Raw genomic sequence first — 25410 nt, 5'->3', positions numbered from 1 at the left:
TCTGAGTATTTTTCAGTTTTACGCTGACTTAGCTTTATAGTCGAACTAATCAATCTTTAGACAAAATTATAATGAACACAGAAGTAATTTTAACATAAATATTTTACGGAATCCGTTCCTGAAATATAAAATAATAACATACCAAAAGTCCGAAAAAATCTAATCAGGGGAACACTGTTCATTATAAAGATATTTAATGGGTTAAAATCAAACGCTTTATTGCACAACTGCTCTGCTGGAAGCGTATAAATGCATGTCGTTGCCAAGTTGTTGCTAACGAAAAAATGTGAATTATAGGGTAATACGCCTGCGCACGATGCAAAAGCGGGGAACACATGGGTTTGTCGCGTCAAAGGGAACTGTTGCCAAGTGATCTCCTTCTCAGTAATACCTCCATGGTTGGACTTGACTGTTACATAGTTGTAGTCTAGTCTGTGGTGTGTTGCTTTATAAAGCCAATGATTACAGTATAGCTGCTTAACTGTTTGTAAGATAACATTATAAGCTTTAATATTCCTTCTGATTTAAGATGATGTGGTACACCTAGTAGTAGTAAGATCAATTACTCTAACCAGGGAGTTGTTATAGTCACTATAACAACTCCCTCTAACACAATGATTGTTCATTATTAGAATCTTAAATAATTAAATTCAAACAAGGTAAATACAATTATTGTAGCAACAGGCTTGCATCCTGTTAAAATCTTAAATACAGTAGCGAATCCCCATAAAGTGGACATCTTCAGCACCAAAAAATTATGTTCCTTAAATAGGGATGTCTCCTTAAAGGGGGTCCCTTAATAGGGGTGTCCTAAAGGAGGAGTTCTACTGTAGCTAAAATCATATAAGGAAAGGTCCATTTACCTTTTTACACTGAAGTAAGTCAAATGTTTAATAATGTAAAAAAAAGCAGTTATTTTTGCGGTGTAAAGAATCTCATTGATGTTTAAGATTTGGTACTTGGTACTTGGCACTGGTTTCCTCCGTAAATCCCCATGCAGGAAGTTAAATTGGAAGTTCGTTGGAGTAGAACTACCGGTATGTTATATTATTAATTCATAATTCTATATTATTAATTCATAATTCTGTTTTAGTAAGAGGGCTTTTTAAAACTAACTTCATCTTGCTAGGAAATGGTAGGCTGGTAAGGCTCATTCCATGCTTTTTTTTTGTGCAAAAACCAAAATAGAACTCTATAGTAAATTCTATAATAACTTTGGCTGAGTGCATTCAGTGGTCAATATTTACAGTCTTTTGCTATTCTTCATTTTGCTATTTATATTAATTTAATAAAAGTCTGATCTCAGTAAACTAAAATTGAAAAAATAAAACGTCTGATTTCATAATTCATAACTAAGATTTCACTATAAGTGTGATATTTACTCTAATTATATATTAAACAGGTAAAACAGATATTTATATTTGATAATACAATATATATAGTTTCTTCTGATTGGGACTATATAATCTAAACTTAAAAATATTATTGACTACCATAATTGTTAATATTTAAATGTGTTCATACTGTAACTTGTTTATTAATATCTTAAAATATTTTGAAGCTAACAATCTACATAATGGCATTTGGTACTGTAACTACAAACCATATTTAATACAGTATCATGAATTATTACATTGTTCTATAGAAAATATTTTCTGATTATAATAAATTGTAGGTCAATGATCCTGAGTATTTTTTTAACCAGTTAGAGATTAACACAATAAAATTACTGACCTCAAATTCACCAAATCCAAATAATGTGTGAAAAGATGTTACATAATTCATCATCTTTGTTTTGAATATTATTGCTCATTTAACTCAACTGTGAAGTGATTCCGTGCCCCTGATTACTGTATAACTATATAATGAATGTCAACATGAAGGTATACCTCTATGATTCTAGCTGGCGCTACAGTAGGCCTACTACAGTACATAATGTAGACAAGTTAAAAATTAAAATTCTTTTTGTAAAGTAGCTTTTAAAAACAATTTCCCTATTTTTTCTTCTTTTTTTTTTTTTTTTAAATATTATTAGTATTTTTTTCTATTTATGATTTGGTACAAAATAAAAGTGTATTATTTATTCTATTATAAAAATTACAGTCATGTATTATTTATTTATTTATATTTATTTTATTTATTCTCAATTGCATATAATCATTATGGTATGAATAAGATAGTTCTAGGTATAGTAATTATTTCAAGCTCAAGTCTACTTTTAGAAGGTCAATTTAGTAAAACCCAGGGAATCATTTCCCTTCATGCTCATAACAGCGCAGTATTTTACAATCAGAGATGCCAAGTTAATATTAGATATTTATTTTTATTTTTGCTGCGAAGCAGCCAATTCATATTCTTGACAGCAATTTGACCTCTGAAAGGTCATTGTTTGTCAAAAAACGGGTGCCTAAGACGACTGAAAAGTGGAGTTTCCTTCTTTCGTTCTGCTGGGTAAAATCAATTACTTTAGGCGACGTTTGTAGACTAACCTACTCGTACCAACGTCCGCATGTCGCGCTAGCTTTATCCTACTCTAGGCCTAGACTAGCTAGGATGGTACCAATGAAAAACAATGTCGCTCTTTGATAGCTAACATTGTCTATTTAACATCACAATAATTCATTATTAGACCTATAGTTGTTTTTTGAATTGTACTCCACAAATCTCAGCCGATACCTCGCACAACTGGCTAACGTCTTTATCTATTGTCGTGACGTCATGGCTCGCTGGCTCACACTTGTGATATGTCTCGCACATAACACACTGGCTCGCACTTTGGCAACACTCTTTGGCAGTCAACTCGCCCCTAGAAAACCCGCCCTTGGAAACTTGCCCCATAAAACAATGTACACTTCCTAGACCATGCAGTCTTCAAAATAAAAATTGTTAACCTTTGGTAATCAACTACATTTTCCACATACATAGAAATTTTTGAAACTTTATTAAAGAAAACCTAAACCATAATTCACCACACTATAGACACTTTTTGACAAAAATGAAAAATTACGACTTTGTTACCTAATGAGAAGTTTTCTAATATAGACAATGGGTCGTGTCTCATATTATTTGTTATAGTTTTATTATTCATTATTTTCGCTTGACTTGCATAAATAATTTTGTTCGAAGAACATTTATATGCAGTTGTACTTCGCAGCACTTCATTTGCAATTTGCAATTTCTAGTTTATTCTTTATTCTGAATACAAAATAACATTCATGGATAAAAACACAATAAGGTACCAAAAAAGGCAAACTTATACTGCGTCTTCTTTCGGTTTCTTTCGGCTTAAATTAGTTTGATTGTGGTCCAAAAAAGAAATTGAAAGATATTGAATGAATCAAAATTCAGGCAGTTAGTTGTTTGTAATTTAATTCGCTGTTGAGGCCAATAAATTTCAATTTTGAAACTTTATTAAAGAAAACCTAAACCATAATTCACCACACTATAGACACTTTTTGACAAAAATGAAAAATTACGACATCGCAAACCCCATTCAAACCTTGTGATAGTGCTTGAATAATGTAGGACTCAACTTGGTATCTCAATAAAAAAAAAAAATAGAATTTTATGTTTATAACAACCTATTTTGTGGGTACATAACATTTTTTTTTCTTTTATCGAGATACCAAGTTGAGTCCTATACTACGTGATTCAATCACTATTACAAGGTTTGGATGGAAATGCTGTGTTTTTTTTTTTAAAAAGTTGCTGGGGTTTGCAGGGTTTCGCAGTAGCCAACAATTCAGCGCATAGAGACCCCAGTGTTATGCACTATATAAATCTGATTACATATGTACATACATACATACTAGTTGTTGCCGATTCCTGGATGAAAATGTGCCAAGTCTATAATGTTTTTTTTTAAATGTACATTACGTCCGGTAAGTAATTGTTTGTATTGCAATATTAATTGATGCGAAGCAGCCAATTCATATTCTTGACTGCAATTTGACCTCTGAAAGGTCATTGTTTGTCGAAAAACGAGGGCCTAAGACAACTGAAAAGCTGAGTTTCCTTCTTTTGTTTTGCCGGGTAAAATCAATTACTTTAGGTGACATTTGTAGACTAACCTACTCCTACCAACGTCCGCATGTCGCGATGCTGGAGTTTTTCACTTGACTCACATAAATAATTTTGTTCGAAGAACATTTATATGCAGTTGTACTTTGCAGCACTTCACTTGCAATTTGCAATTTCTAGTTCTGTGCTTTGTGACTGTTTCTGTTTTTTCTTATGTAAATAACTTACACCTTTCACCTAGTTCTAGTTTAGAAACAGAATCTACTTGACTAAAATACCAGTCATGACCTACTTATTAAAATAATTTACAAAAGAATGATATTCTATATTGTATAGTTTCACATAATTTTATATTATATTTATAAAATGTGTTAGATAATACAATGTCATTATTAAATGACATCCAAGATATATTTTTTATGTCATACTCATACAGAATACATTGAATTTTACATACGGTACCACTAGTGTAACATAGATTTATACCAACTCTATCTTAATCAAAGTTTGTCTACATCTTTTTCAACTTGAATACATTCAGTAATTGTAGATCCATTAAGTAATTGTTTGTATTTAAATAATTACTTTGTGACTTTTCATTTTTTTTTAAATTTTATGCATGGCATGACTTTCACCTAGTTCTTCTAATTTAGACACAGGATCTACTAAATCTGAAATACCAGTGACCTTCTGATGAGGTATAACCAGCCCTAGACACTTCGCAAATAGCGTACTTAAACTCAAATTTGTGTTACTATTAGCAAATACCGTACTTGAACTCAAAATTGTGTTAGCAAATACCGTACTAAAAAATTACTCTCAACTTTGTGTGACGAGATGTAGTGATAGGGTAGCACATATGTAAGTGAAAGGGTAACACGTAGCTAATACCTAATCAATATAGGTCATGTATGCTAAATATAGTTATTACCAGATACCAAGTTCTTGATGATGTGGCACCCTTTCCTCTATATCTGGACTGTTCCATTTTTTGTAACCATTTGAAAAATGTGTTCATTTTAATTCAAATATTATTCATGAATACTAGAGATTAATTGAAGATTATAACATTAAAATTAATTGTGAAGTTTAAGAACCATGTTAAATTGATTTTATTTGTTGTCTAATGTTCATGATTTGAGAATATTTTTCTGTTGATAAAAATAATGGTAGAGTCCATTACTATAATAGTGAATTTGAAAGAGCCCTGTTGTAATGGTAATGAGTATTTATTTATGACAATTGACTTTAGTACCAGCTGATTGTTTGATAGTTAGCCTACAATAGGCGTATCTACCTTCAATACTGTCACTTCAACGTGGGCATTTTAGACCTAAACATCTGTAGTCTGCAAGTCTCGTAACTTTGACAAGATCATCATGAATGGCAATAGAGATCCATACGGCATCAAGTCCTTTGTAAGCTTTCATTATGTTTTTTTTTTAAAGTAGTGTTTACTTGAGATGTTGACATTTAGCCTGTCATAGAAAAACATTAACTTTGTAAACAGTATTCATTATGTTGATATTATTATAGTATATTATTTTCAATCAAAAATTAATGGTAATACAGTAGTTTCTTTCACATTTTCATAGGTGGTTGTAATAAGCAAACATTTGAATTAACTTTTTTTGTTTGATTGATGATGGGTGACATTTTAAAATTTCATCATTGTATACTTCACAATTGTACAAAAATTTATAGTGTGAAAGTTTCTTTTATTTTGATGCCGAACATTATGTCATATAGTATTTTGATATAATGCCAAATTGTATGTGAAGGAAAAGTGCATTAAATTATAATGATAATATTATTATAATAATAATAATAGTGTAGTTTTATATAGCGCACATATCCATCTAATGTAAGATGCTCAGGGCGCTTGAAATGTGGACTAGGAACTCGACCAATAATAGTAATAATAATAATTATTAGTAATAATGTTAGACTTTACACAGCGTATAATGCACGATAAAGCTTCTACAGTATGCACTTCATGTTATAAATTAGCCTTCATTATTCTACCATTACTATGAATGGTATACTGTATTGTATATGTAGCATGCCAATTTTTCCTGGAATATGATGACATCATTCATAGACAGGCAAGCCATGTTAATAGCCATGATGACTTATAAAACACTTATTAGGTTTTAGTGCCAATATTTTAATTAGCTCCGACCCCATAGAATACTCCCCTATGGAGCTCACCATGTGTTCCATAATTGTTTCATTATTATGTTCAATAATCGAAGCAGTAATAAATTGAAGAATTAATGCAGTAATATATTGTATACTGTAATTTATAGTTCCTATCATACCAAGCTATTCCTCTACAGTGTGTGCATTAGGACCTACAATTCAATTTTAATTTTATTTCAGAGATCCACTGTCCATATCAAACAAGTTCTCGTAATCTCGAAAGCTCAGTGAGCTCTATTAATTAATAAAGGTAGTAGAGCATATTGGCCGTAATGGCCGCTCATACAAAAATGATCTGATAATTAATCAATCAGCAGGGTACTCATAGAGCTCCTCATTGGAGCTAAAAAACAGAAAATGGAATACTGTACAAAAGCAATATCAAACAGACATTTATAAAAAAAGTGGATGAATTTACCAGAACCATCAATGAATAACAGGTCATATTACACTTGTCATACAATTTTGACTCACACATTGCACATTGTCAAAACAAGCAGGTTATTAGTGGCAAGCATACTCTAAGCATGGAGAAAATATTTTATTTTCTCCATGCTCTAAGCTGTTTAAACCTAAACACAGATGCACAAATCTATTTTATACATCATCAAAAAGTTGGTGGCTGTGTTGATCAGTTAACTAAAGATAGATAAATGTTTTAGTTGGAGTCCAGGTGGGGTTTTTTTTTTCTTCTTTGAATTGCATCATTTACAGTCATAATTCTAGTATGTAAAATAAGATGTCGACGACTATGATGTTCCAGAATACCTGCAAATCTGTGTAGGTTTTAAATAAGTGCTGGTAACAATATCGGATGCCAGTGTCTTTCAATATATCTGAGGGTATTTGCACAACCCTTTCTCATTTTTTATTGTAAGACAATATTAGCTACATAAATCATGAATATTTTATCAACATTTCTACCCATTTGTTTCCAAGCTTCCTATGCTTTATATTGTTGGCAGGAGTTAAGAATAGTTAATGATCCCCCTTTTATATTGGATGTTATCAATTCTAATATAATTTACTAAATACATGGTGATAGGACCTTATATGTTGCAGGCGGCAATCAAGGGATTTAGCAATGGGTGTCACATGACCTAACTTGGGTATTAGATTTAAAAAATCCACTGATACAGCAGTGTTTTAAATAGAGATTTTTATCGTGGCTGTGCCTTGTTTATTGCTGTAAAGATCATCATAATTCCCAGTAAACTATACCAAATTGATTGGAAACTAAACTCAAGAATTTTGCCTTAATGTTTTGCTAATGCTGTGAAGGATACTGGCCGCAAACATTGAGATTTTTCAACAAATGTTAGGCCTCGGCCCCTGCACATCTACGGCATGGTTAGGTTTGCATGATGGTCTTTGACCCGCGCACTACGCTGTGATGTTAGGGCTAGCTAAGGTTTATGAAGGATCACTTAAATTCCAAAGCATACAATCCAAGGAGAATGCTAGGATAAGTGAATAAACACTATTTTAAACAATCGTATTGCCTTTCCAAGCCATTTACTTCTCATTTTAACAGTGGGTGGTTATTTTCGCAACCATAACATTATCTTTTCCATATGCTGTCGCACTGTAATTTTTTTCATGTATACCCAAGTTATGTTACGTAACCGTCTGTACACAATCATCGCTAAATCCCTCAGGCTCTATTTGTGAGGTTCATAATAAGTATGTATTCGTGAAACCTCTTCTGTTCCATCATTTTAGCAAAAACAACACCTCTTTAACACTTACTGTATATTAATTTAATACACACAATCATCTGTCATTAATCTTATAGAGTTCAATGATATATAATTATATTATTCATATGTCGACAATTTTTGATTAATATTTTTCTGGCAGGCTTGTGAAATAGTGTGATGCTTTGTGGTTTCCATTTTCTGCCTGTAATAGTGGTATTGTTGGTTACTTCTTTATTTTCTAACTTTTAAAAGTGGCTTGGTACAATGACAGCATAGACATTTACAACAAAAAAAAACAAAAAAAACATTATAATTAATTAGAGCCTGATGTTTGACACGTTTTGTAAGTGTTATTCTGGAACTATTGCTCTGTAGAAATAGAAAAACATTACATTTCAGAGTCAATGACTTCAGTATTCTTTAATGTAGTTGGCATTTGCTGGAAATTCAAATTTTATTGATGCGAAGCAGCCAATTCATATTCTTGACAGCAATTTGACATCTGAAAGGTCATTGTTTGTCAAAAAACAAGGGCCTAAGACGACTGAAAAGCGGAGTTTCCTTCTTCCGTTCTGCCGGGTAAAATCAATTACTTTAGGCGACGTTTGTAGACTAACCAACACGTACCAACGTCTACATGTCGCGCTAGCCTTATCCTACTCTAAGCCTAGACTAGCTAGGATGGTATAGGCCTAGCCTTGAAGGGACGAAGGTCCCAATGAAAAACAACGTCGCTCCTTGATAGCCAACATTGTCTATTTAACATCACAATAATTCATTATTAGACCTATAGTTGTTTTTTGAATTGTACTCCACAAATCTCAGCCGATACCTCGCACAACTCTAGTCATGGCTCGCCGGCTCACACTTGCGATGTCTCGCACTTGTGATCAAATAACACACTGGCTCGCACTTTGGCAACACTCTTTGGCAGTCAACTCGCCCCTAGAAAACCCGCCCTTGGAAACTTGCCTATAAAAAAATGTACACTTCCTAGATCATGCAGTCTTCAAAATAAAAATTGTAACCTTTGGTAATCAACTACATTTTCCACATACATAGAAATTTTTGAAACTTTATTAAAAAAACCTAAACCATTATTCACCACTGTAGACACTTTTTGACAAAAATGAAAAATTACGACTTCGTTACCTAATGAGGAGTGTTCTAATATAGACAATGGGTCATGTCTCATATTATTTGTTATATTTTTATTATTCATTATTTTCACTTGACTCGCATAAATAATTTTGTTCGAAGAACATTTATATGCAGTTGTACTTCGCAGCACTTCACTTGCAATTTCCAATTTCTAGTTCTGAAGCTTATTTTTGACGATGACATATTGTACACTACCATCTATTTGAATATGATATTCATAAAGTATGAACATAAATTATCCTATTTAACCGGTAATGCAACTGACTATACAGTAGATTAAGGCCAGATTTTTAATAGTATCCCTTAATTCTGGGGAATGTAATTTCAATTTTGAAATTTTGTGTAATACTGTATAAATGAACGATAATTTGCATGGAATTTAATCAGAATCTATGAAGAATTCTTTTTATGAACCTAGTAGAAATTGAAAGATAACATTTAGGGGGATTTGAATATAATTTAACTGTGAATTTTCTTGAATGCAAAAAAGAAATGTGAGAGAAATTTATTCTTGCCTTTTTTTTGTGTGTGTGCTGTATTAGATTAATATAACAATGTCCTTGATCCTATGAACATACAGGTATATTAATAATTGACTGCTATCACAAGTTGTGGTACAAATACTTGGGAATTGGGTACAATTATCAGGTGTATTTGGTCAATATGTTTGCTTTAGGAAAGTACAGTATGTAATTGAGATTGATGAACATATCTATCTGATACCTTGCTATTTTTAAACTTTATGTTTTCTTAGCCCCAGATTTACTTATCTTCTGCACACTTCCAATACAAAGGTTATTACAATTTGGTCTATAACATATCTATAAAGTGTGCATATTTCCTATAAAAATGCATATTGGAAGTTAGTATTACCATGGAGGTATAAAATATTTTTATACCTCCATGGTATTACCTGCAGTAAAGGCTTCAATAGTACAGTTAGTTAATTGGCTGTATATACATATTGTAAACTTAAAGTTTGAAATTGGCAGTGTTTACACATGGCACTAATGGTTAGCATTATAAAGATAGGTAAATCGAAGGTCATCTTTCCATTCTAATTTTATACTATTGATCCAGATAACCCAAAAATGACCATCATAGAAAGAATAAAGCAGGTGCTGTAGGTGAGAAGGGAGTTGAGGTGGCTGTTAACATTTACTGCCAGTGCGAGTCTTACACAAGCTCCTGATTCTGTGCAGCCTGTACTGTTTTTTTTTTTTGTTATGTTGAATACTAGTGTGCAGAAGGCGACAGTGTGCAGAACAGAAGATAGCAGTTAACTGTTTCACCAGTTTAAATTGCAACCTAGATATGTTTGTAAGCTGAGCATGATTGTCAGTAATGAAGATGTCATTCTTTATATACTCATGCAATTCAATTCTTTATTAATTCCACTTGGTACAATTTAAAAACTGCTAACTGGCTAATGTAAAAGTAGGCAAAGTGCAGCCCGAGGATCATGTGTTGCCTGACTGCATTTTTGCTGTGTTCCACAAAAGTTGTTAAATAAAAAGGTATGTAACAACTTTCGTGGGACACATCAAAGTTAAATAAAAAACTGTATTTGTGTGGCCTGCCTACTGTCCTTAGCTTGAAAAAGAACACCCCTTGCTGTTAATACCTGCTGTAGGTCATCAGTAAAAATACAATATTCATAAAAGAAAATATTATACAATAATAATTTTACCATTTAGTTTAAAAATTTAAAAGTTGTAAAATGGTACCATTTTCAGTGGCATATTGGAAATATCAACTTTTACAAATAAATAAAAATTGGTTGTGGTCCTTTATGTTAAAAAATGCACCTGGGCGATCTGACCATTTTTTATTAGGTCCAACCATGACTAGCAAGCAACATTAGAATTCTCTAGTGTAGACAAGGAATCGGATATTGTATTTTATATCTGATATCAGGTGACTTTTTGGTATTAGCTTCTTAAGTCTAGCTAGCTTAAATAAGAGCTGGTAGGTAATATTCCTACGGTTTTGTTTCTTTCAGTGGTATGCTAGTAACATAAACCTGTCATGATTCTGTACATAATTTATTGATTTTTTTCCCCTTGTTCATATTCGCGATTACGTTAAAGGTAGTTGTCAAGTCAGGTTCTTGTAGTCAATTTTCATAACATTTTGAATTCTGTTTAAAATGTTATAAATAAATAATACAATGTGAAATAATATTGTAGTTTTGTCTTCTGAGTATTAAACAATCCATGCTAATTGTATTTCAAAATTTCTATTTTGCAGAATAAGCAAGTGGCGACGAACGTGTACGAACAGGTTCATCATGTGAGCCGTGATAAACGTGGGCAGGTGATGGGAACCCGTGGCGGGTTCAGGGGTTGCACCGTATGGTTTACAGGTGAGCTGTCACTTTACTTTAAGGTTTGGGCTTATGCTAGTGTAAATCAAAGTTGAACTTTGTCAGGCATTTAGGTATAGTGGGTAGGTAGGGCTACCCAGCCTTTAGGTTTTCCACCCAGTCTTACAAGCTAATTCCTTGCATCATACTGTATATACCCATTAAGTCAAACTAACTCCAAGTTTGTAGTTCATATTCTGTTAATTAGGAGATATTTTTATAAATTTTCATCATATGAAAAATCGTAATAATTGATATCATATGGTGTATATTGTGTACGTAATGTATAGCTAAATAAGATCATGACTTGCATACTGTAGGTCTACTTTAGATTTATTTACATTCAGTTTTGAAGAAGTGCAAGTCACTGATGTTTGCTGTACTTTAACTAATTTGTTTACCCACCCCAACCAAAAAGATCCTGTAATTGTCAATGATGATAGCAGCCGATTTCCACTGGGTGAAATTACATGATGCTGTAACAGAAAATTTGAATAGAAATAATTTTAAATGTCAATAAATTATATTCGACCGGGGCACCTCGACTGAATATCATCTGATAGAATGTATTAGAGTATATGAGGTTACGTTTGTTTTGCCACAGCTAAGTCCCATTACAGCTTCAAGTGGAATTTTGCTTTTTTAAGAGGGATCATTTTTATGACCATCACGTTATTCCTCAGCATTCCAATTGTAGGGACACTTTATAGCATCTCAAGTGGCTGTAAAATAAGACAAAACCTTTATATCTAATGAATATTATTACTGGTACAGTATACAGAAGTTGAGCTGTTTGATGATTCACAGTTCTGGGTCCTAGGTTCAATTTCTTCTTTCCTTTTAATTGATTGTTTTTCAATATTGTAGATATTGAATTTAAAACTTTTAATTGATCTGTATTGTATTGTAATAATTTAGAATTGTATATTCAAATTTGTTAGGTAATTATATAATATTTATTTTTGACTGAATTTTCCAATTTTAATTATTTTAACAATGTAATTAATTATAAGTATATTTTTGTAGTTTTTCTACAGTATATAATATTTGTGTAATTTTGTTGTATAATGCTGCCTGTTTTATATTGTATTTTATCAGTTTTTATGTAAAGCGCTTTGAACAGAACCCTGAAATTTAAGTCAGAAGCTCTGTCCACACATGATGATGTCATTTGGGTATATTATCACATGATGATGTCATAATGTATTCACACATGATTATGTCATAATACACCCAAATGACCATATTTTGGTGTATTATATATTATGATGATGTCATAATGTATTATCACATGATAATAGCCTGGTTCACGTCAAACTTTATCTAGATATACCCGTCTTGAAACATGATACGATAATCCCCTAATTGCGTTCGATGCCAAGTTAGAGCCAGATAAACAGCCAGCCAGTTTCAGGCTGTCGACGTCACACGGTGGAAAGGCTTGTTTAATAAAACATTACTAACCTCTGGTACCAAGAGATATTTGTTCAAAAAAATTGTTAACTACTGTAGAGAAGGTGTGAGTTTCCACTACCAAACCTAGCCGACCAGTACGAACCAACGACAATGCAGCAGCGTGTTCTATCGTAATCTAAGTAGTAGATTCTCTAGGCCCTAGCTAAATTGACCTTCGATAAAAAACGAATTATTTTAATCGCTAGCTAGCATTCTTCCATTTAACAAAATATTGTTTTCATTTTCATTAAAACGTCTGTATACTTTAACAACCTTTCTGTCCTGTTTTGTAGTTTTTAGATCGCTCAGTTGTGTTGTTTATGCACTTCGCGAAAATCTAGCTTCGCGGTGTCAATTAAGTTGCTGACTTCCACACACTTTTTTATTTCGTCATCGTAAACATGTGCGCTCATTTTAACGACTGGCGTTGGTGGTAGTTCGTTGAAACTGAATTAATAACGACTATTATAGCAGAAATGGAAAAGATTGAATTGTCAATAAATAAATACAACAAATCTGATTTTATTATTAAGAAAAATATACATTATCACTTTGAAAAAACGTAGCAATCAGACTTTTTAACGTTATTACTTGGTCGATGATGCAAAGGGCAAAGGTTAATAGTAATATCGACTATTCGTAAAACGGACGTTTGCTGGGTTTTTACACATAATATTACAAATAATTTCTGAAAACCAGACTAATGAGACTATTTCGATGCTGTTGTTAGCATTGTTGGAGTATGTTGTTGCCAGCCAGAAGATGATAATGGTGGTACAATACAACAATGCTGGCTTAGATGCCTACTGTACGTTACGTAATCGTGTCCTTGTAATCCGAGCCGACTTTACCGTTTAGCAAGTTAATTTACCGTTATTCTAGTAAAGTTAAGTCACTTAACTTAAGTGAAATAATGAACATCATTCCCTTCCACCAAGGCTATGATTATATGAATTATTTTTTGAACCATTGAACTCCATTAAAAGAGTACTTTACAATACTGTACTTCACATGCTTAGCTGGCTTTATATGGACAAATTTACCAGTAAAAGTTTTCAATTGCGAGAACACTGTTTTGGAATATATCCACGTAATATCTTTTTTTTTTTTTTTTTGTGAATTGGGTAATAATTTATAGAAGTGGGAACAGTTTGGTTCCCAACCTCGTGGTCGCGGTTTCATCCCTCACTGTGCATTTAACTTTTTAACTTGATTGATCAAGGCACTTTATCTGCTTCTTTCCACCCTTGAGTATAATTGAGTACATGGTAGGGTAAATTCCAAAATGCATTGATTAGCTGCTGCAGTGTTATGGAATACTCACTTAGGGAGCTGAGTTTTTGTTCCATAGGTGTTTAATCCAGTGGCTGGGGTAATGATGATAATGTGAAGCACATAGACGTCTTATAATGCACTATATAAGTCTACCGTTATATTAATATTATTTTTATTAGATTTTTGTTTTTTTTATTATTATCATCTAATTTCTGGGTAACATGCTAAATTGAATGAAAATTAAATATATTCATAATATAAATCATTACACAACAGATGCTGTATGATATCTTATAATTTCTGAACTATGTTTATATTGATTACAAGCTATTGTAGAACTGAGCTGTGCTTTAAAATGCTTTTATAATACAATAGAAATCAATATTGATGCCATCTGTGTAGTGAATTAAATACTGTAGGTGATAAGCTGTTCAAATATTGCTTATGATGGAAATTACCAATAATCATTACCAAATTTAACACTTGAAAGTAGAAACAGGAAAGGTTATTTACATTTTTAAAAAAACCTTTAATGGGATCAAAACCTGGGGAGCTCACTTGCATACCAACCAAACTTTGTGCTGCAAAGTCCTCGCAAGTATACCCCACAAATGCATCAACTCCCCCACCCCTCACCCCCATATTTCCCACATTTGTGATACCAAGTCCTCGAAAATGTACCCTGTAAATGCGGCACCTCCCCGTATAGAAATATTAAAGGGTGAGCCCCCCTCCCAGGAACAATGTTAGAAGAAAACTTAAACAAAATGTTAATGTGATTACTTTCTAATTAGTTACAGGCTCAATCAATATGCAAGATTTTTTTTTACAATAAATTTTTTTAAATCACTATTTTAGACTCGAGATCATTTGCCATTAATTTTTACTTTAAAACGTTATAAATAAAGTAGAAAGAAACAAAAGAAACTTAATTGCTTGATCTTCAATCTTCCAGGTCTATCCGGTGCTGGAAAAACCACCATTAGCTTTGCCCTGGAGGAGTATCTTTGCCATCGTGGTATCCCATCATACTCATTGGACGGAGACAATCTCCGAAAAGGTTTGAATAAGAACTTAGGCTTTACTCCAGAAGATCGGGAGGAAAACATTCGCCGTGTCAGTGAGGTGTCGAAGCTGTTTGCCGATGGTGGTGTTGTCTGCTTGACTTCGTTCATTAGCCCCTACGCAAAGGTTTGTCGTTTTTGCTATATAGAAACAATTTTATTATTAAATAATTATTGAAAGTCAACATATGTAATATGAGCTAAAATAGGAGTCTTACTTTTATAAAGTGATTTAAAACAAAATGGTGGGCATCAAAAGAACTCTAAAATATACCAACATAAACAAAGGAACAATAATATGTTGTGTTTTGGATAGTTATAACAAAGTAGTAGCACATTATGCATCCTATAAACTGTGAATACTTCTTAAGAGCTTATGTCTATATGTATTAACAGCAATAAAAATATTTAATACTAAGAAAAGTTGACTGATAATGTATCAATAACATTTATGACTGTTTAATGCTTTATCAAATATACTTATAAATTCCCGAGCGCCAGACTGCTAACCACCCAACTTCATTATGTATGCTTAATGGTATTCTGTAGAGTTGTAGTGGAATTTCATTAATCAGTCTGTTGGCTACCTAATGAATAATCCCAATTTATTAAAGCAATTCTCAACAAACATAAGTGCTATAGTGAATATTTTACATAAATATTTTATGACAAATGTTAAATTAATACTAGGCCTACATAAAAAAACCTAATTGAAAGAAATATATAAAAGTATAATATAAATTCTGAAAGATACAATATTTAGTAGCTATTTTAAATAATATTTTTAAATATTATATATGTAACATGAAATATTATACTTATAGGATCGTGACCAAGCCCGAAAGGTCCATGAAGACAATGGTCTGAAGTTCTTTGAGATCTTTGTGGATACACCCTTGGATGTTTGTGAGTCGAGAGATGTGAAAGGCCTGTACAAGAAAGCCAGAGCTGGAATTATCAAAGGTTTGTTTTCTCACCATTAAATCATTTCTACAATTGAAGGCAGTGATTCCTTGAAGGATGAATATGATGATGTCACAAGTAATAGAGGGTTTGATTTTTATTTATTTTATTTAATGGGAATGAACCGCCAATGAGAAGCTGATCATTTGTGACACTCAGATGGGTGTAATAACTGTAATACTATTTTAAAGAGAGACTGATGTGAGAACTAAAAGAAGGATTTGCTCAGATTAGGTATAGACAGTTGGCCATTCTAAAGAGATTTTGCTAACTAATGTTTTTCGGGGTCTTTAAGTTTCGCAGTACAATAAGTTCTTTGAAATGAATTCTCATGTTGCTGTTTTTTAAAATTTGGAAGCCACTCAGTAAGCTTTTCCACAAAATATACCATTGATCAGGTCAAGTAGTGTAGTTAAGCATAGCCAAGTATTGCGACTGGCAATTGGAAAATACCATGGCGTGCGAAATAATAGGGCTTACAGTAGGCGTAACATAGTATGGAGAAAGTGATATGAGAGCAAAAAAGAGAAACATTATGTTTTCAATGATATAGCTCATGTTTTGTGTTGTCATTGTGTATTGGAATGTAATAAATATTTATATAATAGTTATAATTGTTTGGTTATTATTGGTATTTGTGTATACAACATTTGATATATTTGAATCATCCGTGTTGTTAGGTTTCACTGGTATTGACAGCAAGTACGAGGCCCCAGAGAAGCCAGATATTGTGTTGCATGCTGGCAGAGATGGCATTGACACGTGTGTGCAAGATGTTGTCAAGCTCCTACAGTCCCACGTAAGTTAACTATTCACTAGCAGAGAAATATAAAGGTAGAGAGAAGGAAAAATAATTGATGGATGGATGGATTTATTTGGTGTAAACACCAAGGATAACTTACAAAAGTAGACTTATTTCCAGTGTGGTCCTTCTGGTTGTGATTGGGCAGTACACCGGGAGACAATCCCCTACTCTTTTCCAAAGAGTGTACTGCGTTATTTAATGTGCTCATGGCCATAAACGCAAACGGGACCAACAGCTTAAATGTCTCATCCGAAAGCCCTCCAGCTGAAACACAAGGAGAGCAGTGATAGGAATTGAACCGAGGACCTGGAGATCTTCACGGTTCAGCGCACACACAGTGGCTGCCACCAGTTTAGCCGACGGAGCTAAGCTGCTCTCTCTGATGTTTACAACTTTTGTCTTAATGGGAATGTACCCCAGCCTGAGTATGAGGTAGTAAATGTGTGTTGTACAAAAGATATTGGACTAATTTTTACTTGGTTTCATTTGTAGGAGATCATTCCTGAATCAGCAGTAGAGGCAGTGAAGGAATTGTTTATTCCAGCTGATAGAGTTGAGGAAGCAAGACAAGAAGCCGAGTCACTACAATGCCTCAATATCACTAAGGTATGTACAGGTTGAATGAATAAGTGAATTTACAAAACTTGTAACATTTAAACCAACCTTGAGAGTTTCACAACCCAATTTATTTAACAGTACAAATTCTTGGAAAAGAAAGACATTAAATTCTCTATCATATAAAGTGTGTTTTTAAACAAAAGGTAGAAAATCTATGATATAGAATATAATGTTATTAATAATAGTTCAATCTTGATCGAATGCATTTTGCTAAAAGCCTCAATATGTCAGGGACAATTTGGCACAACGGTTGTGGTTCGGGCTTTCAATCGTAAAGTCGGGTTTTGAGTCTGCTGTGCAAATTTGCTTGTGTCCTTGAGCAAGGCACTTTAGCTACATTGCTTCAGTCCACCCAGCTGTACCAATGGGTACCAGCAAACTGCTGGGGACTAACACTGCAACGTACTAGTGTCCCGTCCAGGGGGAGTACATCTCTCATCCGCTTTACACTACAGAAACTGGGGATAAGCTTCAGCGTCATGAGCCCTAGTGGCTCGGAAAGGAGTTAGTCAGTATGTCAAGGAAGGTTCACATTTTGTTACATTTTGGACAGTACAAGCACAAGAATATTTCAAATATTTCTTTTTGGTTTGTCCTGGGTTATTTTTTTTTTTTTTTTTTGCTATCTATTCTCATTTTTTCATTCTTGTGCATTCTCATTTTTTCCTATGTTAAGTACCCCCATTTCTCCTTGTGTTTTTTGTGTATTCCCCTTTCTTGGTACTTTTTATTGCATTTATTTGAAAATACTGTGGTCTGTTTTCAGTTGGACACCCAATGGCTTCAAGTTCTCTCAGAAGGTTGGGCTTCACCACTGAATGGTTTCATGCGAGAGAGGGAGTACTTGCAGTGCCAGCATTTTGGCTGTCTCCTGGATGGTGAGTTTTCTTCAAATATAAATCTTGAGAAATGCTTGAATAATGTTGCCAGGAGTTGATAATAAGTCATTTGAATATACCATCTTGTAGTTTTAACTGTGCATGACTATGTCAAAGGTTAATTTACCTAAACATACTGTCACTGTTTCATAGTTTTATTATTTATGTTTTAACATGTTCATGCCAAGTAAAAACTACAAGAGGCATATCTTTTTTATGTTTACGGCAATGCTTTATGGGTTATGGGTTAACCTTGCAAGGAAGGGGCAAAAAAAAGAATCTGTTATAGCATGATTGTGTGTTTTGTCAAAGAGTTCAAAATGTACAGTTTTCACCTGCATAACAACTGACAAATTTTTTATGCCTTAGCTTACCCTTTTTAACAACACAATTTTAATGATCACATGGTCACAACATTTAGTAAAAATACTTTGATAAAAGATGAATTAAAAGTTTATCCTGATTTTTAATATAATATTAGTTGGCAGCAATATGCTAACAATTAATGGAACAGTGGAAGCATTGAAGAGGAAAGTGCAAAATATACGTAAGTGTGCATGAAAGGTCAAGCTTGAATGTGGGGTCGTATTGTTATGCAACTAAGCATATTGGATCAGAGGGGTCATCCGGTCATGTGATTAAAAATACAGGATTAGATACATGGATTGTGTGGGTATTCAAAGTGTTGGTATATTGGAAACTTTGGGTAACATTGTTTTTTCTCAGTGTGATATGGTTTGTATTTCTGTAATGTGATGGCAAACAGATCAGAAGGTATTTGTCTTTATGAAATGCAAACTTGTTACAGACATAATCAGGTTAAAAGAGATCAATATTATATCAAATATGTAATAGATAATATTCACATAGAGAAACAATTTATAATTATTTTCTGAACAAGAGTTGCATAGTAAATACATATTATCATAATGAAACTTTTCCCTAATATATCTTGTCATGATCAGGTTTTTTGGATGTGCGTGTAATAGATACTTATTATTATAATGTTCAGGAATTAAACTCAATGAATAATTTTTGTAACAAAGCAAAATATTGTGATGAAAAAATATAGTAATAAGATGAACATAGCAGTAGTTATTATTATTGGAGAACTAACCGGTACCTCAAATCTTAATACTGTATTCTTATAAATTCCATCTTTTGCATCTAACTCTGAGATACCTGCCTGAATTTACTTTCTCTGTACTGGTAGTGTTTACCAGTTTTACATGTACTAATAGCAATTGTCTTTTAAATGATTCTGCAAAACATATATCATCAATTGAAATCAGTCACAAGTATGTGTGTGCCTAAACCTGACTGAGGCATTGGAACAACTGTACATGCCCTGCTTTTTGAAGAAATAAATAAGAAAATATTCTTCATTTTTCTCTTTTTCCAAACACTGGGAATAAGGAACATGTCTTTTTTACTGTTTGGCCTAATGTGCATCAGATCACCTCTGTCACGTATGTTTGTTGAATTTGCTTGTTTGGGAAACTGTATTAACTTGGTATAATTTAATAATACAGATAGAGAGGTTTTCATTATTGATATGGTGGTTAATCTATCAACATCTACTATCACCAATATACTTAAAATGTTCTGTAAAATCTATGTTAATGAAGTCATGATGAAGCCATATTAATTATTTTTTTTTATAACATCCATTTATGGTTGTGTGGTGATTATCACACAAAGCCATGTTATCATTGGCATGATATTACTAACCATTCTTTGTAGCTCTAACAATATGGTACGTGAATAAAGATAGTGTTATAGTAATACAAAAATTTATACCATGCCTTTTGCCAAGGGATACAAGGCAAATGAGTTAAAAATGGGTTAGAAAGGCTTTACAGACTAAAAATAGAGATATAATTTTTAGTAGTTCTGTACTGGTACCTGTTGGGAGGCACATTAAGAATGTAGTACATGATTCGGAAAAAGCAGGGGGTCTTCATCTGATGTACTGCCCGATATTATACTAGCATTTCAGCCCACCGGGTAAAATACAAGGAGAGCAAAAGTGGAATTGATTTCAAAAGATTTCCATGGTCCAACATGCGATGCCTTCTACCAGTTTACAACTGAGCTGTGATCTCTGCTATGCAATTATTAATCCAGCATATAGCCATGTCCACACTATCACATTTTCTTTGACAAAGTATAGGCATATGTACACCCATATATAGTCATGATGTGCCTATATATGGTCATGATGTGATGTCATCATGACCATATTTAGGCATGTCATGTTTTTTTATAGTCTGGACAGGGCTTAACAGACAGAATAAATGTTAATAGTTCCTGATCTCAACGTCATCTTTTTTTGTATTTTAGGAGGGATGACGAACCAGTCAATTCCAATTGTGCTACCAGTTAGTACAGAAGATAAAGAACGTCTTGAGAAAACAGAGGCATTTGCATTGGCTTACGAAGGCAAGCGACTTGCTATTCTGCGTACCCCAGAATTTTACGAGCACCGCAAGGAGGAACGTTGTTGCAGACAGTGGGGAACCAACCATCCAGACCACCCGTACATTAAGGTGAATATCAATAAACCTTTAATATTACTTTTGAAGTGATTCGGATGAGAATCAAACCCACAACTTCCAGATGTCTTAACCACTAGACCACCAGGATTGTGCTTAATGACTAGTGTTGCATCCTACCGCTAAGTAGCAGTGGGTACTGCAATGCTATTGATGATAACACATCTGGTAGGGCAAATTATCATTCCTTTTGAATGTCCTGGTGAAAAAAACCATTTAGGATTAACGAATAATTAAGTAACACCTATCCTGTATTTTTTTGCATAGACCCTTGAATTGGCTAGTAATCAATTTAACAATTGTAGTAAAAAGTGTGTAAATCACTTATTTGGTCCTTTTAATTGAACTATTAAAAGAATTATTTGATATTTTTGTCAGACAGTGTGCCTTTAAAGGCTTTAACTTCACTAATTAGTGCTACAAATAGTACTACTCACTTTCGGTAGACAGCACAACTTAATGTAATGATTTTTCTAACAGATGGTACATGAAAGTGGTGATTGGTTGGCCGGTGGTGACATTGAAGTTCTGGAGAAAATCACATGGAACGATGGTCTTGAGGAGTATCGTTTGACTCCTAATCAACTGCGTGCTAAATTCCATGAGATCGGGGCTGATGCTGTGTTCGCATTCCAGCTTCGTAATCCAATCCACAATGGACATGCTCTGTTGATGCAAGACACTAAAAGAACCCTGCTTGAAAGAGGTTATAAGAAGCCTGTCCTTCTGTTACATCCACTAGGTGAGTCGAATGGCCGAGCGGTTAGCAGGGGCGCCGCAAGCTATAGCCATAATATCGGCGCTGGATCGATCGGCACGCTCACCTATGGTTCTGGTGGTAGAACAAGTCTTCTCGGATAAGGACTATAAACCGTAGGCCCAGTGTATACAATGGCTTGTGTGCACTATAAAGAACCCAGTACATCCTTCGAGACGAGTAGGGGGATACCCCGATGTACTGGAACAGACAGCCCCCTGTGGTAGACGACGAGAGTTGCTGGTACCGGGTTGCCGGGTAGCACAGACACAAAGGGACCCTTGGGGCAAAGAAAGTCATTGATCGAGTTCCTAGTCCACATATCAAGCGCCCTGAGCATCTTGCATTAGATGGATATGTGCGCTATATAAAACTACACTATTATTATTATTATTATTATTATTAGGTATGTACTTTTATACACAACAGCAATCTTACAAATTGCTGGATGCCGAATACATTGCATAGGTAATGCCCAAATGATCACACATGTTTAGACTGACTCAAGACTAGATTATCATGAAAATATTATACATGTTTAATATTGTATGGCGTGACTGTCCCTGACGCCGACCTATCGCGTTTAACTCAATCAACTTAACACACCCAACACGTTATGCCCTGCTGTCTGAGTTGGCCCTTACTAAACAAGGTACTTAGCATAACTCCACCTAAGACATGTTTTTGCTGTCTGCTGATCTGAACCATGTTTTAGATTTAGTGTGTACTAACTTAATTTTAAGATGCAGTGTAACAAGTGTATAATTAAGTTAAATGAATCACAATTACTAAAAAAAAAACCTCTGGTTTGGTTTATAATAGGAGACTAAAGGTATGTGTATGCATGACTTAAACATAGTGTGCAACACTCATTGTGTTTTGTTATTTTTGATAATTTAATTTGATCTGTTTACTCAATATGTTCAATTATGTTTGTTGAGATTGGTTGATAGATTTATAAATAAATTACAATACTTTTCCAGGTGGATGGACAAAGGCTGATGATGTACCACTACATATTCGTATGAAACAGCACCACGCAGTTATGGATGAGGGTGTGTTAGATCCAAACACTACTGTGCTAGCAATCTTCCCATCTCCAATGATGTACGCAGGACCAACAGAAGTTCAGTGGCATGCTAAGGCACGTATGGCAACCGGTGCTAACTTCTACATTGTAGGCCGTGATCCCGCAGGCATGCCTCATCCAGACAAAACACGGGACTTGTACGAGCATTCTCATGGCAGAAAGGTTAGTTTCTTTATTTTTCAATGAGTCTTATACAAGATCATAGAACTAATGCCTTCAATCCATGTATCTTATTCAATTCCCTACAAGTGCTTTCCAATCCATGTGCCTTGTATTCAGATCCCTACAAAAATGCCTTCCAGTCCATGTGTCTTGTATTAAAATTTCTACAAGTGCTTTCCAATCTATGAGTCCTGTATTCAAATCCCTACTAGTGCTTTACAATACATGTGTCCTATATTCAAAACAAATGCCGTTCAATCCATGTGTACTGCGACTAATCAAATTAATAGGTGCCTTCACATAATCCCATAATTCTAGATTCAAAACTTCACACGATTGTTCTCGTGAATTAATCAGTTGCCCTTTCTGTGCTTCGTTATTATTGTAAGCACTACTTTGTTTTAAGCTTAAATTGTTACATTTTAAGCCTATGCTACTCTAGGCCTTTACCTATCATTGGTGGAGGTGTATCCTAATCCCTTTATTAGCAAGTGCATAGTAATCTTACGCTACTTCTACTTCTACTACTAGTACTAGCTGAGTTAATGTTAGGATAAAAATTTAGATAGTTATTGTGCGTACATTAGAGAGCTTTCGATTGCGTGATAGGACCTTGAACGTATCAACATCACTAAGTAATCATTTGCGCATGCAAAAACTTTGAGTTCTCGTCGTCTGAATTCTACGACGCAGTTTGGCCCAGATCTATGTTGTGCAGAGAACACAAAAACAGTCATGGATGAGTGAATCCATTCTAGAGTTACATCGTCACGCAAATCAAATGCTCCTTATTATCAATCATTGGCTTTCCTATGCAAATTGTTTATTCGTTGATTTATTTTGAATTGTTGTTTATTTAATTGTAGGTTTTAACAATGGCACCTGGTCTAACACAGCTTGAGATCATTCCATTCAGAGTAGCTGCCTACAACACAAAGAAGAAGAGTATGGACTTCTTTGACCCAGAAAAGAAAGAAGATTTCGACTTTATATCAGGCACTAGAATGCGTAAGATTGCACGTGCCGGGGAAAACCCACCATCTGGGTTCATGGCTCCAAAAGCTTGGTCCGTACTCGTTGAATACTACACATCCCTTGCGAAGCAGTAGATACATCTCAAGCCTTCAAAAGGAAATATATATATCTAGTAGCTTTCCCTTCATACCATGTTAAGATAATTCCTTAACATTTGTTTTCAGTCAAACACAAATATTCAATTCTTGTAGACATATATTTTTATCGCTGATATTATTATGCTTTATAAAATATCATTAAATCAAAGAATTACTTGTAGACATGTATCGCTGATATTAATATGCTTTATAAAATATCATTAGATCAAAGAATGACAATATTTTTAACTGTATCAAGCAAGATGATAGTAATTATTGTACTGATATTGTTAGCCTTTCATTCAACAATTTGTAATGAAAATATTCTCAATGAATTGTATCAATTCTGCACCAAATTGCAGATCTTCCGAATATGTAAATGTAATTCTAAGCCAATATGATTTTTTTTTTTAAATTAAAGAGTGTAAATCATTTTAATGAAATTAATGTATTAATCTTAAAATATTTGCAAGAAATGAGTAATGTCTGTTAATATTAATTTTCCTGGTGAGATTTGTATTTCTGTTCTGCAATAATTTTAACAATTGTGGTGTTTTTTATCCTATTTTTAATTAATTTTAGTTGTCACTGTATTCATATTTTGTTTTCATTAATATGTGGACATAAATGTTCTTCCTTGGACCATATAATAAAAAAATAGCTTTATGTCTGGACCATGTTATAAAGGCTTCATCAGTTAAATGTACGCATTTGAATGAGGCACTCAGGACCATCGTAATTCAGTAAGGCGTCGTATTGGTAACGTCAAAGAAATTAAATAGGGCCTTTATGAACAATACAGGTAATAAATGATTTTTACATGGTGGAGTAGATGTAAAGAAATTATATTTGAATGGAATTGTTTATACAGTACATGCAATAGAATCATGAAAAGTATTTAAAATTATCTAAAATCTAAGAATGATAATAAATTCTTTCTATGTTGACCTAATAATGGATTTTGTAGTGCAGATTTATTTGATTTCTCTCAAAACATGCAACCTTTGTGGATAATGGACCTTTTATGATGTCCATCAAACCAAACAACTGACCAATCACAACTGAACATGAATACAGGCTATTCAAAACTCCTTGTTCTCACTAATGTCCAGACTATCATCAGAGTTCATTCTCAAGTTCTACAGAACATCCGTATCTGCTACGGTTTTGCATAATTATGGATGTACAGTATTACGGTAGACAGACACTAAGAAACTTTATCATTAGT

At 33.6% G+C, this 25410-nt stretch overlaps 1 protein-coding gene across 3 annotated transcripts in view; it reads left to right on the top strand.

Moving 5' to 3' along the window:
• LOC117120400 (bifunctional 3'-phosphoadenosine 5'-phosphosulfate synthase-like) overlaps window positions 1–25137 on the top strand; it is a 40717-nt gene extending 15580 nt beyond the window's left edge. Inside the window, exons 1-12 of one of the 3 annotated variants that reach the window (XM_033265443.1) lie at window positions 5268–5438; window positions 11334–11448; window positions 15134–15369; window positions 16067–16205; window positions 16886–17004; window positions 17503–17616; window positions 18395–18506; window positions 18988–19053; window positions 20850–21055; window positions 21542–21803; window positions 22802–23070; window positions 23937–25137. In XM_033265443.1, coding sequence (XP_033121334.1) covers window positions 5400–5438; window positions 11334–11448; window positions 15134–15369; window positions 16067–16205; window positions 16886–17004; window positions 17503–17616; window positions 18395–18506; window positions 18988–19053; window positions 20850–21055; window positions 21542–21803; window positions 22802–23070; window positions 23937–24179 — 1920 coding nt within the window. In that variant the 5' untranslated portion in view covers window positions 5268–5399 and the 3' untranslated portion in view covers window positions 24180–25137. Of the gene's footprint in view, window positions 1–5267; window positions 5439–11333; window positions 11449–15133; window positions 15370–16066; window positions 16206–16885; window positions 17005–17502; window positions 17617–18394; window positions 18507–18987; window positions 19054–20849; window positions 21056–21541; window positions 21804–22801; window positions 23071–23936 lie in introns of those variants that run through there. The other 2 variants (XM_033265442.1, XM_033265444.1) reach the window with 2 other exon arrangements.
• Window positions 25138–25410: the final 273 nt, after the last annotated feature.

The sequence above is a fragment of the Anneissia japonica genome, unplaced genomic scaffold (assembly GCF_011630105.1).
Source record: "Anneissia japonica isolate Jap-2015-1 unplaced genomic scaffold, ASM1163010v1 scaffold287953_len805160_cov178, whole genome shotgun sequence".
NCBI lineage: Eukaryota > Metazoa > Echinodermata > Crinoidea > Comatulida > Comatulidae > Anneissia > Anneissia japonica.
Note: the sequence above shows the minus strand (reverse complement) of the source record. Positions and strands in the feature narration are given on the sequence as shown.